The 14,914-nt window shown below is 38.6% G+C and overlaps 1 protein-coding gene across 1 annotated transcript in view; it reads left to right on the top strand.

The window, feature by feature from the left end:
- cntn5 (contactin 5) overlaps positions 1 to 14,914 on the top strand; it is a 125,546-nt gene that overhangs the window by 34,633 nt on the left and 75,999 nt on the right. The window contains exon 2 of the mRNA XM_083551618.1: positions 880 to 993. Within this exon, the coding sequence (XP_083407744.1) occupies positions 939 to 993 (55 nt within the window). The 5' untranslated portion in view covers positions 880 to 938. The remainder of the gene's footprint in view (positions 1 to 879; positions 994 to 14,914) is intronic.

Below are 14,914 nucleotides of genomic sequence, written 5' to 3'. Positions count from 1 at the left end.
TTCAGTAAATACACAACTCACACCCAAGCTGGAGATTTCTTTTAACAGGAAATTACATACATTATTTCATTACATTTTATTTCCTCACACTCTAAATCTTAATCAGCATTAATTTGATTAAATTCATGTGTATTTGTATTGAGCTTTTAATAATGAGCATTGTCTCAGAGCAGCTTTACACAGATTTGTTTGTTTTACCTTTATTTTTACAGGCAAGTCATTAAGAACATGTTCTTTTTTACAATGGCAGCCTGTGGTGATAAAAAAAATGAATCCAGTATGTTCTTTAAAAGTGCAAGTTTGTCCCTGATGAACAAGCCGGTGGCGACATTAACACTCAAATATAATGCAATTAATTTATCATGATAACATTTTAATAAAATCAATAATTGCATGTTTTTTTTTCATTTCATTTTTTTGGAAGGAAAGGTTTTTTGGAAATTTTTGTAAGTGAAATTATCTGCAATAACAAATTGATTAATTGAATAGTGCAGTGAGGTTCTGGATGTTCTCCAGCACCTGCTTCTGGTGAGGTCTCAGTTTGTAATTACACTAAATTATGATTTTATTCTGTGTTGCACTGAGAAGCAGGATTTCCGACAAACTCGTTCATGTCCCGACAAAACCCTGATCCTCAGACACCAAACGCCATCACTTGCACAGTGTGTGTGTGTGTGTGTGTGTGAGAGAACTGGAAGGAGTTTTTATTACACATTAAGATTTTTATGATGTAAAAATGGAAAATTAAACGTACATGAAATTATCACCTTCTTTCATTATGAACTAACACCTCCCTCTCTCTCTCTCTCTCTCTCTCTCTCTCTCTCTCTCTCTCTCTCTCTTTCTCTCTCTCTCTATTTCTTTCTCTTTATCTTCTAGACATCACTTTAATGAAGACTCATTAGCTGTATTTTAAACGGTGCCCCTTTACAAAAAGTATGGGGTCACCATGGAAACCACTTCTTCTGCTGTCTGTCATCAGCGCTCTGACAGGTAGGAGACCCACCTTTCCAAGATTGATATTTCTAGATTGTTTTCTGTGTATTGGTTATGAATTGTTCCTTTTTTAAAGAATCTTCTTTAATGTTCCCATTAATGCGCTTTTATGCGTTATGGTCTACAAACACAAAACTGACTTAAACACAGAGTCATTTTTAAACACTATTATATTAAAGTCAGAGCAGCACACACTGAATATATCACAAGGATTTCTGACATAAACAACAAAACAAGCTGAATAATAGATTGACAATCAAACACTAAAGTGGCTTCTGCTGTTGTGTTGAGCTCTTAAACATGTTCCTTTCACAGCTGAAGTATGAGAACACAACACCGGGTTAGCACATAGCTTCTAGCTACTCAGGCATGGAGGTCCTGGAGGAGCTTCAACAGATTGGAGTTGCTGTTTATCGCAGTAGATACGAGCTTCGAACCAGAAAGACACAACTTACATTTGACTTAAAAGTTTTTGTCTTTATGCTCAACTAAAGTGTAATAATGATCATATTTCCACTTTGAGAAACTCGTCTTGCTCTCGCCTCGACTCGCCATTACTGCCGCACAGACCTGAATAAACAGAGACACGCCCACAGTGCGTCTTCTTCCTGTTTACAGTGGTTCATCCACCAATCCTACAATGTGTCTCTGCTGTAAGCAGGTCAGACTGTTAGACTGTAGTCTACACTTCAGCCCAAATTCATTCATTTAATAAAGTAACGGGTAACGCACCATACGCTAACAGTAACAGTAACGAAGTTAAAAGTAACACGTTACAATATTAGTTACTGTCAAAAGTAACGTGTTACTGGTAACGTGTTACTGCCCAACACTGCTGGGTGGTTTGTCCTGAAGTCCAATCACAGTGTAAAAACATCTTCGGGATGATCCAGAAAAATGAGTGCAGCAGAACTGAATTTTCAATAAATCTGCAGTTATTTTTTACCTGTTTTACTTGGTGATTATGGGAATGGAGATGATGAGTGGTGATAGAAATTATTTTAGACATTTCAACAAAACATGTGGAATAGTGATGGGAGTGAAGAACCTTCTGAAGAACTGTGTTTTAAACTCTCAGAGATAAATGCAGATAAAGATGGAGATGGAGATTAAAGATGGAGCTAATACAGTATACAGTAACAAATACACACAGTAGCAGTGATGAAGAAATGTAAATGAAGACGATAAGGCTGAGTTTATGAGCCTGCATCATCATTTCTGCATCTCTGATTGATGGTTTGGAAGAACATGGTTTTTCCTTTTGATTGTAAATGTTTAAGGGTCTTTATTGTATAATTGATTATAAAAACATTTCACACATTTATTTAGGGATTTTTTACAGTGTAATGAGGAATGATTTAAACTGAGTGCATCACATGAGGATTGATGCTGAGGTGTGGAAATGTGTGTATAAATAAATGGAAGTATTTTGATTTCCAAAATCATTGCAGTTACTCAGTTCTTCACGTCTGAAACTTCTCTTTTCTCAGCAGGAGGTTTTTGGTTCCCCTCGCAAAGAACCAGAGACTTTTTCTTAAAATTAATATTTCTATTTGTTTTTTATAAAAAGATTGAGAGATGAACAGAGAGGTTTGGATTCTGAGCTGCAGTTATTCATTTAGTGGCAAAGCTTTTGATCTGCAAAGGAAACATTTTTGTTTGGCTTTAGTTAAACAGATTTTTGGAGATGCAGGTCCCGACCGAGAGTGTTTTGGTTTTAGATTCCTGTTCCTCTCATACACAGACATGGCAAATGAGCCGCAAACTGAAAAATGGGGGACGTTTTGATCAGACTGTGGAACAGAATTGGAATGGAAATAAGGAGAAAGAGAGAAATTGTTTCACTCCCTTTCTGTGCACAAGGTCACGGCAATTTAAGCGTCTTTTGATTATTTGGCCAGCAGGCTTTTTGGTTCATCACCAAACAGATGTGGTGAGCAGCAGAGCCCGTGTGCAGCGGTGATCGTAATGGATCAGAGATCTCAGTGTGAAAAGCCGAGTGTGATCCAGCTGATTAAGTATGATGACTTTAATCAGGCTTTTACATTCAAATGGAGATTTTCCAGAGTCACAGAGATTAAGGAAGAATTATTTATTCTTCACAATGTTAATCAACTTACTGTCATTCTTAAAATATAATTCCTTTATGTGCATATAACACTTACAGTAATTTTTAAGACTATAAGCCACTACTTTTTTCCTACGTTTTGAACCCCACGGCTTAAACAACGAAGCAGCTAATTTATGGATTTTTCCTGCGTTTTTTCCGGTTCTTTCCGGCCAAAAAAACTGAACCCCATAACATTAGACCAATTAAATTTCCGAACGGAAACAAAGAAACGCACCTCACCTTTGTTCTGAGCTTCACGGCATCGGGAGAAAAAAAAGTTTTTTTTAAACATACGACGATGCCAAAAGATAAACTCCCGAGAGAAATAGTTGTGAAAGGAAGGAGGAAGACAGTAAACAATGACTTTCTTGATCAGCTACTGTTTAGATACAAGCCGTTGTAGCGTGTTGAGTCTGGGTGAAGGGAGAGCTCGCTAACTCCAGTTACAACACAAATCATATAAGCACAGACAGGTTTCCAAAACTCGTGCTTTTTTATTTTTCTTGGCAACAGCGTTACGGGTTAGTCAAAGAAACTTAGAAATGAGCATCAGAAAATAATAAGGACATAATCCTCGTCCTGAACACACGCAGTAATACCGGAAAAAATGCTGTGCCGGTGTTTTCCCAAAATACCGCTATGCTTCTAAAGGAAGCGCAACATATTTCACCCGTTACACCGTGTGTAACGTGTCTTTCGTTAAAGCCTGTGTAAAGTACATTAGTGTAGACTTATAGACAGGTGTGGCTTATTTATGTTAAAAATATTTGTCAAATTCAGTGTGTGCGGCTTATATATGAGTTTGCTTAATAGTTCGGAAATTACAGTACACATTACGAACAGGAGGTGTCATTTATTTTACATTGCAGTTACCTGCAGTAAGTGATGCTGAAGCAGGAAGTAAAACAATCACTTACAGGATAGAAAGAAAAGAGAGAGTGGGAGAGAAACTTTTTTTTGTTTGTTTTTTAATCCTTTAGTTGACACGTCATGTGAAATAATAGATTGTATCAGGTCAACTTGCTACTTAAATAGAGAGATAAATAAATAAATAAATAAATAAATAAATAAATAAATAAATAAATAAATAATATGATAAATAGAACTGAAGAGTAAAATTTACATTAAATTAACTTAAAATAAGTTTTAAAAGCACAAACAGTGACTGTGTCAGGGATCTCCCTGCCACGCCCCCCTCAGTAGCTGTCAGGGATCCCCCTTCCATGCCCCCCTTGGTAGCTGTCAGGGATTCACCTGCCACGCCCCCCTCGGCAGCAGTCATGCTGCCTCGTTATGCCGCGTCGGCTCTGATTCCCGACAGCCGTGGACTATATAAACCCACGTTCTCGAGTCACAGGCTGTCGGTAATTGAAGGTCATGCTGGTGATCGCCTGGATCCCGTACAACCAGCCTTTTCACTTTAGTTTTCCGGACATCGCTTTTCATGTTGGATTTCTCATCCCGAGCGGATAACTCGCCAATGGTGGCGCTCATGACTCGTATGTGTTTTGTGTTTAATAAACGATGATTGAGTTACTTCCGCTTCCGCTTCCTCTTCACCCTGACAGACTGTAACCTGAAGCAGTGAGTAAAAGTGTGAAAAACAGTTTCTCTCTGTGAACAGAACAGAGTCCTGTAGAACATCAGGGTTTAAAATAAAAGAGTTCACAGAGATGATGCAGTGTAAATTCCTCCACTGGAGCTCGGCAGATTTTCTGGTTAACGATGGTTTGTACAGTGTCTCCACTCTGGTTTCATATCATTATTAAAACCAAGAACATTTCTCCACTGGGGGTCCATACCCCCATTTAGTTTATTCTTATTTAAAACCTTAACACAGGCCCTGTAGAGCAGCTTCCCCGACACTGTCCCAAAGTTCATCTCCCCTTCACCCATGCACTCCAGGAGGGGGCCACCACACCCATTAAGTTTAGGAGCGATGTCCAGCTCAGGAAAGAGTTCCTCCTCTGCAGGACCGCTCTTGACAATTTTATAGTCCTTTAGCTGAACACGCTCCTCTGCTGTTAGTGTGGACCTCCAGCGGTGTAGGAGCTGGTTAGCGATGCGCAGGGACCAGAGTCCCATACGTGCTGCAAGGTCCTCCCCTCATGACAGGTCTGTCCCTGCGATGTTCACCAGCTCCTGGAGAGTGACGATCTTTGAGGAGATCAAAGCTCTGGACAGTGTGGTGGTGGTCAGACCAGAGAGACATCCAGATAAATAAGGGGCCCCTCCAGCAGCCAGTGTAGTGTTCCACAGCACTTAATCCTTTTTTAAAAAAGTCCATATTTTAAAAAGTCCACTGTAAAAACTGGTTTTCCAAAAAAAGTTTTGTCCAGTCCCTGTCCTCCCACCATGTGTAAAAGTCCACTGGCTGCTGATCTGTACACTCTAAAAGCAGCACATAAACCACCATAACCTTCACTACACCTACACTCTCAATTTCACTGTACAGCACCCTGATCGTGGCTATGAAACCAGGGTTAAACCCAAAGCTTTCCAATACCTTTCACGAGTATTCATGCTCAACCCAGTCAAAAGCCTTTTCCTGGTCTGATTTTCTTAGACCAGGAAGTCTTTAAGCCCAATAGCCTGGAGACGTCCAAAATGTCACAAATTAGATATAGGTGATATCAAATATCAACCTACCAGGCACACAGTAAGTCTGGTCATGGTTAATGATCTGCTCTATCACCTTCATCAGTCTCTATGCTAATGCTTTTGACATTAGCTTGCAGTCAGGGCACAGTATTGACACTGGGCCCCGGTGGGTCAGGTCTCTCTTTTTTTGGACGGCTCTCCTGCAGCTGGATGGTAGCTGACCACCTTTCACACTGTCCTGTAGGAGCACATATTGACCATCTATATACCTGGTGCCTGTTCTCCATGCCTTGGAGAGCCTCCTAAAGTTCAGACAGTGTCAGCTTCCTGTCAAACTCTCTGGTCACTGACTCTGTGAGCTTAGGCAGGTCTTTGAGGAAGATCTCCTTCACCTCCTGTGCCCCTGACCTCTCATTCGTTTACAGCCTCGAATAGAAGCTGACTGTCTGCTTGTGAATTTCAGAAGGCTCTGACACGAGATCCCCTGATTCAGTTCGCACGGAATGTATAAAGCTTTTCTGCCTATTCTTTTGTTGTAAACTGAAGAAGAACTTAGAAGTAGCATCCATTTCAGTGATGCTTTTAAAGCGTGAGCAGACCAGCGCCTCCTGTGCTGTAGTGTCCAACAGGTCATTCATTTTGGCCTTTTTTCTTTTTGAGGGCTTGAATATGCCCTCGATTTCCTGTGGCCTCCAAACACTGGAGTTCCACTGTCTGTATCTGCAGATCTTACCATGTAACCTAACCCTAACCCATGTCTCTTGTGATCCCACCACTGCTGTAGGGAAAAAAGCTGCCTCTCCAGTTTAAAACAATTCCATAAAAAATATAAGACTCTCTAAAATTAGCATCTTCTAAAAATGCAGTATTAAAATGCCAGTAGCTGCTAATAGGTTTTATATTCTTTTTAGTGATGGTACACTGAACCATGCAGTGGTCTGAGATGCCTACTGGAAAAAACACTTTGTAAAAAAAAGTTAGTTGATGCTTAAATCCATAATTTTTTCTGTACAATTAAAATCACCTCCCAAAATTCAAAACAACATTATTAAGTTTGTGTAAAAACTTGATTCACTGCACTGGTGGGAGCGTCCACACAGATAAACACTAAAACCATATTCTCATCAAAACTGCTCACTTTTAAAAGCCTCCTGTTTTAAAATTTCCGTGTAAAAATACCGTGTAAGAAACAGGAATAAAATTGCGATTAAAAAGCAGGGCAACACCACAACTAAGTGACTTAAAATCACCAACACGTCCCACTCCTTCACCCAGTCAGCAGCGTTCCTGCTGTCGCTGTGGGTCTCCTGCAGCATAACAACATCAACACGTTTCTGCTTAATGAGCTCATATTAGCTCATTATTATATTTATATTATATAATTATTATTACATTAGCACATTTTTTAGGCTCAGTTTTTTACCATTTGTTTGGTTTACTTTTGTTTCATTTCATTGAACAGGATCCATGGGAAAAGAGCCCATGTTCTCTGTTCCATTTATATTAAAACTTGCAATGTGGATCCTGTTCATTAAAATGAAATAAAAGTAAACCAAACATATGGTAAAAAACTCAAAGTAAAACACAGCACACACTCTAACAGTCTTCATCGGAGATATCCCTGTTGACCTTCGTTATCAGCTTCAGTGTAAAAATTTCTTGATCAGTTAAAGCTCCTTCTCTTTTTCTCCTCTTTATTTCATGAATAAACTGTTTCCGGTTTGAGAAAAATTCTTCTACTGATAAATTTTTTTGCCACTTGGTGGTTCTTAAAAACTCTTTGATGTCTTCATCACTGTAAAACACATTTGACGGTTCTGAGTTAAAAACATTGTATGACATTTTATCTTCACTGTCTGATTCTATTTCGTCTACCAATAAATCTTTCCCAACTTTCCTTGTCCCTTTCAACTCTTTCTTTTAGTTGATAGTTTGAACAGGGGCTCATTTTCCATCTCTCCGTCTCCCCATCCCCTCGCACTGGTGTAGTGACCGGTGTCTCCTGGCGACAGCTCTGCACCCCTGTGCCAACACTCCTCTACACACACACACACACACACACACACACACACACACACACACACACACACACACACACACACAGTGTCTCAACCGCTAACACACAATTCTCTACAATCACACACACCCACACACACTCACCACCCTCATACCATGTTACAACCACTAACACACACTACTCTACACTCACACACACCACCCGCACACGGTGTCCCAACTGCTTAAGCACACTTCTCTACACACACACACACACACACACACACACACACACACACACACACACACACACACACACACACACACACACCACCCTCAGACCATGTCCATGTTTTAAAATACTCGGGTAAAAGTTGAAGTACTGATTATACTTTTTTACTTAAGTGAAAGTAAAGAAGTTTTGGCTCTGAAATGTACTTAAGTAAAAAGTAGTTATTACTTCTACCTGTTTTAGCTGTTAACTGGACCTCACATCATATTAATATTAGATAGATAGATAGATAGATAGATAGATAGATAGATAGATAGATAGATAGATAGATAGATAGATAGATAGATAGATAGATAGATAGATAGACAGATAGACAGATAGACAGATGGATAGATAATAAAGATCGATCGATCTATCTGTCATTGCATAGTACAGGTACACAGCAACGAAATGCAGTTTGGCATCTACCAGAAGATACCAAAAGTATCAATCGTGCAAATAAATATGTATCATATGTACAGCATGTGATATGTATGTAAGCATATGTACAGTGATTAAATATAAAGGGCATAACAGTGCAGAGACGTGTGGACATCATAAAATTTGCTATGTTTCCACACGGACAGTTAATGAGGTGATACGGTAGAAAGTGCAGAGATATATATATATATAATCATAGACATTTTACAGATTTGAATGTTTTGTTTTTATCTGTACGATCAATAAAGACAGTAATTTAAGTTCGTGTCGCCATTATCAGGGAAAAACCCACAAAGTTTACTGATTAAAATTATTTTTATCTGAAGTTTATTTATTTATTTTATATCTAAGTAAATAAAGGACGTCGTGAATAAGTTTATGTTTTGCTGGAGGTTTTCATTTCGCCTCTTTTATATTTAGTTATTTATGTATGTATTTATACTTTTTATTAAAATGGTAAAAAACAGAAATGCGCACTGAATTGATGGCGTGTTAATAACGTTTAGTGCCGTTTACAATCATTTGAATTTTGACAGCCAAATATAAATATATTAATGCAAAACAAATTAAAAATGTTGTTACCTAATAAATGTATCCAGGCTGAAGATCCACATATAGAACACAAGCAGAGAAAAGATGATGATGATCAGGAATGTCTCTGTTCTCACTCATGTTCTCATCACTGACTCCCTCTGTCTCATCCACGTTAACCCCAAACTTCTTACTGCCTTCTGCCTGCTGATTCTTATCTTCGTAAAGAGTGAGAGTCAGGAATTTATACACCAGCGGATTGAAAAAGACGTGCAGTAACAGGAAATCAGTTGTTCGGCTGAAATCATCGCGCAGTGAAAAGAAAAATTTTATATTTCACTAAATCAGTGGATTAAAACTAAAGTAACGAGAAGTAAAAGAAGTAAAAAGTACAGATATTTGTGTAAAAATGTAATGAGTAAAAGTAAAAAGTTGTCTGAAAAATAAATAGTGGAGTCAAAAACTGATACCAGAAAAATCAACCTAAGTACAGTAACGAAGTATTTGTACTCCGTTACTTCCCACCTCTGCCGCTAACACACACTTCTCTACGCATACACCTGCAAACCATGTGCCAACTGCTTACACACACACACACACACACACACACACACACACACACACACACACACACACACACACACTCATACTATGTCCCAAACGCTAACACACACTTCTTTACTTCAGTTTATTTTATCTCTCTGTTCTTTTGGATTCTTGCTTTTTGCTGGACTCTGACAGCAGCCTTGTTTTCTGTCCTCGGACTCTGTTTACGTTTTCGAGGTGTTCATATATTTTTGGACAGTGGGGAATTTAGTTTTGCTCCTTGGCCTCATTAAAGACAGAAATCTTAGATCTGCCTGCATTTGGGTCCTTCCAGTCACCACCTCTGACACAGTATTCAATACTTAGTATTCTCCTTCTTCTTCTTCTTCTTTTTTCAGCTTCTCCCATTAGGGGGCGCCACAGCGGATCATCCGTCTCCATACCCCCCTGTCCTCTACATCTGCCTCTTTTACACCAACTACCTGCATGTCTTCCCTCACCACATCCATAAACCTCCTCCTTGATCTTCCTCTTTTCCTCCTTCCTGGTGTCTCCATCCTCAGCATTCTCCTACTGATATACCCCATGTTCCTCCTCTGCACATGTCCAAACCATCTCAATCTCACCTCCCTCACCTTGTCTCTAAAACGTCCTACATGCGCTGTCCCTCTAATAAACTCATTTCTAATCGTGTCCATTGTCGTCACTCCCAACGAACATCTTAACATCTTCAACTCTGCTACCTCCAGCTCCACCTCCTGTCTTTTATCAGTAGGAGAATGCATTTAATTAACAGTTAATAGAAATCTTTGTTGACTTCCTTTAATTTTTCATCATGTTTAAAAATTAGCTTTGAGTCTCAGCATGAAACTTTTGGTGATATATTGATCAGATCTTCTCCATCACTGGCTGAACTTCAGAAACATGTGGATGAATATTTGTGACTCTTGCAGCTTTTCTTCTTTTTCCTGTGAAAAGACGTGTATTTTCTGCAGTATGACCTGAAGATCCTCAGACGTCTCCTCAGTGCCAGTGTGAGCAATTTTGATTTCTGTTTGCTCTGCAAGGTCGTGATCTCTGAGAATGACTTTTCATTCTTTCACTGACTTTCGCCCTGTTCAGGTGGGATTAGTTCTCCATGGGGAGGTGTGTAATGTAAAGGAGTATTAGCATTTATATAATTAATGGAGCATTTCTGGGATTTGAGTCTGAATCCATTCTGTCACTACCTCAAACTTCTATAAACTGAGAAATAAAAATGTAACACAAAGCTGTCAGTATGTTGAGATTTATGGGTATTTGGAGGTTTTGGGTATTTGGAAGAAGTTGGAGGTGATTGGTGTTACTCTGATTTTGTGTAAAATCAGCAGAGAGTGGGCGTGACTTAGAGTGAATTTAGTGTGTGTATATATATATATATTACACACACATATTATATTATACCCTAAACCTATATATATATATATATATATATATATATATATATATATATATATATATATATATATATATATATATATATATATATATATATATATATATTACAGTGGAACCCGGTTATGTCGATGTCCTAGGGGGTTGCCAAAAAGAATCGAGATAAACAAAAAAATAAAAATGGCGGCAGTATAATAACGTGCTTGAAATTTCTTTATGTACATGATGTGCGTTAATAAATGAGAATGTACATGCACATGTTTTTGAAGGTTTCTTTTTACACAACAGCATTGCCATGATGTGTTTGATGAAGTCATGCTATAAAAATACATACAGTACATGTTTATCTGTCAGGAATCCACCTGCCACTGTCCTCTACAGCAAATTAAGATTCATTACAGCTCTTATGGATGAGATAAAATCCCAAATGGACTTTATTAGATCATTATTCAAATTAATTTCCACTCCGTCCTTCTCTCTCTGAGCTGGTAGAGGCAGAAAAAGTATGGCTGACACACACCTCAGACTCTCTTCGTTAAGTGCACACAGTCATGGGAGGTTGATTACTTCACATCTAAATGGATGTTTAGCTGAATTATTGCATCAATTAGCTCGTTTGCAGCAGCAGAATGCTGAGTGATAAAAGTGAACCGAATGCTTTGCAGTCATTAAGAGGAAACTGAGATGTCAGTGTTTACGATCTGGAGAAGCTTTAACAGTTTTGACATCACACACGTTTCTCTCACTGATTTCAGATTTGCATGTTTCAGTCATGTGACCGAGTTCGAGATTTCTCAAGCTGAGATGTTGCTGAGGAAATAATTCAGAAATGTGACACCTCCAACACAACATCTCCCTGCCTTCTCTTCCTCACCAAATTAGCTTTTATTCTTAGCCATTGCTTAAATATTGACTATTTCACGTTCATTCGTCACGTGAGTAAACTCTCAAGAGTGAAGCCCCATCCAGCTCAGAGCCAGGAATATTCCTGCATCATTTAAATTTAATCAGTGTGTGACTGGAGAGCGTATCACACTTCTCTTCACTTTCACCACTAAAAGCTCCTAGCTAGGTCACGACTGTTGCACGTGTGCTGACTATGCAAGACCAGTTACTGACACCTGTACACCTATTCCCACAAGGACCTAATCAGCCAATCATGTTGCAGCAGTGTAATGCAGTAGATACGTTCCAGCAGCTTTAGGTGAAGTTCACATGAAACACCAGAATGTGAAAATTAAAAGATCTCATTCATTCTGACAATGGCCTGATTGTTGGTGGCAGATGGTCTGGTGTGTGTTTCTGTAACTGCTGATCTCCTGCTGGGATTTTCACACCCAACACTCTCCAGAGTTTACACAGAATGGAGAGATGTCTGCAGACAGAAACAACTTCTTGTTGAGAGAGTTCAGAAGAGAACAGTTTTGTTTAAACTGACCGAGTGGCTACAGAAACTCAGATAAACACCCTGAACATCTGTGGTGAGCTGAAAAGCATCTCAGAATTCATCACGTACTGAATATTAATGTGTATTAGCTTCAGCGGCAGAGAACATCATGGTTGTTTCCTGTCATATATACATATAAAACATCTTTTGAAGTGATTAATTTGTTTCTATGGTAACAATCAGTGACTCCACTTGACACATAAATGTCACAGAAGAGAAAACACACACACACACCCACACACACACACACACAACAGCTCTGGAGATTCAGCCGATTAAATCAGGACGATCAGCTCTGATGAAGCTGATGTTGAGATCATGGTATGGGAAGGATCCAGTGTGGTTTGTTTGTGTGTTTATTTTTATGTTCATGTGTAGTTCGTTATGGTATTGTTTGTTACTGTGTAGTTTGTACAGGTTTAGTTTGTTTGTGTGTAGTTTAATGCAGTGTAGTTTGTTCAGGTATAGTTTATTACATTGTAGTTTGTTCAGGTGTAGTTTATTGCAGTGTAGTTTTTTCAGGTGTAGTTTATTACATTGAAGTTTGTTCAGGTGGAGTTTATTACAGTGTAGATTTGTTCAGGTGGAGTTTATTACAGTGTAGATTTGTTTAGGTGTAGTTTATTACAGTGTAGTATGGTCAGGTGGAGTTTATTACAGTGTAGATTTGTTTAGGTGTAGTTTATTACAGTGTAGTATGGTCAGGTGGAGTTTATTACAGTGTAGATTTGTTTAGGTGTAGTTTATTACAGTGTAGTATGGTCAGGTGTAGTTTATTACAGTGTAGATTTGTTTAGGTGTAGTTTATTACAGTGTAGTATGGTCAGGTGGAGTTTATTACAGTGTAGATTTGTTTAGGTGTAGTTTATTACAGTGTAGTATGGTCAGGTGGAGTTTATTACAGTGTAGATTTGTTTAGGTGTAGTTTATTACAGTGTAGTATGGTCAGGTGGAGTTTATTACAGTGTAGATTTGTTTAGGTGTAGTTTATTACAGTGTAGTATGGTCAGGTGGAGTTTATTCAGGTGTAATTTGTTATAATGTAGTTTGTTCAAGTGCAGTTAATTACATTGTAATTTGTTCGGGTGTAGTTTATTACAGTGTAGTTTGTTCAGGTGTTTATTACAGTGTCATTTTGTTTAGGTGTGGTTTGTTCAGGTGTAGTTTGTTCAGGTGTTTATTACAGTGTCATTTTGTTTAGGTGTGGTTTGTTCAGGTGTAGTTTTTCATAGCGTTGTTATTGAGTCTGTAGGAAGATGATTGTTGGTTTCTGTGAGCTGGGCGTGTTAATGAAGGCAGACTGCTGAGTGAGCAGAGACACATCATTTGCACTGTAGCGTCACTTCCTGTTTTCATGCTGCAGCTGTAAAATTATCTAAAAACCACTCATGTCTCTTAGATGTAGCTGGGATGGAATGTATATCTGGATGTAGGTGAGATGGAATGTGGAAGTGGATGTAGCTGAGATGGAATGTAGATGTTTGATGTGGTTAAAGTCATGCATGAAACCATTTTTACCAAGGGCAAAGCATGCAGATCTCAGTACACCCAGGCAATAAGATTTTCATGCAGCTCACACACTCAGAGCTCCTCAGTAAGAGATGACGTTTGGTTTAAGACAGGTGGTTTCATCACCTACCTAACTGCTCTGTCCAAACCCAACCTTGACCACATTTCAGCCACTGAAGGTCAGTTCAGGCTTTCGATCTGCATGGAGATTGTTGGTGTGACATGACCGAGCAGGTACACACATAGCTCTTCTAATTTCTGGCTACATGAAAAGCCTTAAGGGGTTTGTAGTGAGTCCTGTGAGGAGGCTTCATGCGTGATGTATGGATTCCTGCATTGCTAATGCTATTGAATAAATGTTCAGCCTCAGTCAATATAATCTCTGGAGATCTTCATTAATTTTTCATGTGATGGTTAATCATGTCGCTGCACTTCAGGTCCCATGATGGCTGCACCTGTTTCTGTAAGTGTAATTAATTTGAGGTACTGAGGGACATGATGGTGTTGGCATGAAGAAACGTTCCAGAGTCAGGATTTATAACGCTCACATTTCCTCAGTGGCTCACTGCAGCAATGTGGTGGTGATTTCTTGGCTAAATGACAAAATGAGTTTGCCCACTGAGCAAGACTGTCTTAATAATTATAATAAAAACAGAAAAATTATAATAATAGGTGTATTTATATATTACTCTTTCCAAGCTCGAGGATGCTTTACAGTAAAGAACAATACGTAACATTCAGAGTCAATTATATGTACATTTTCTCTGATAAAAAAAAAAGCCAGTGCAGTTTTATGTAGCAGTTTATCAAACTGTGGAAAAAATATTTTGTCATTTGCACAGATTAGATCTAAAACCTGAAACAGAACAGAACTCTAGAAAGAGAAACAGTCTGAGACAGTAAAAGCCACATGTTAATCCATCTGTCTGCTTATCTGTTTTTTTTTTTTGTCCTTTTCTCTGTGGTGGATGAAGTGCATAAAGCATTTAGTTGAGTTCAAGTAGAGAATCACGAGGTAAAATGTGACTCCAGT

The sequence above is a fragment of the Silurus aristotelis genome, assembly GCF_946808225.1.
Source record: "Silurus aristotelis genome assembly, chromosome: 10".
NCBI classification, from domain to species: Eukaryota; Metazoa; Chordata; class Actinopteri; order Siluriformes; family Siluridae; genus Silurus; species Silurus aristotelis.
The sequence above is the reverse complement of the archived record's forward strand: the minus strand, read 5'-3'. Positions and strand labels throughout refer to the sequence as shown.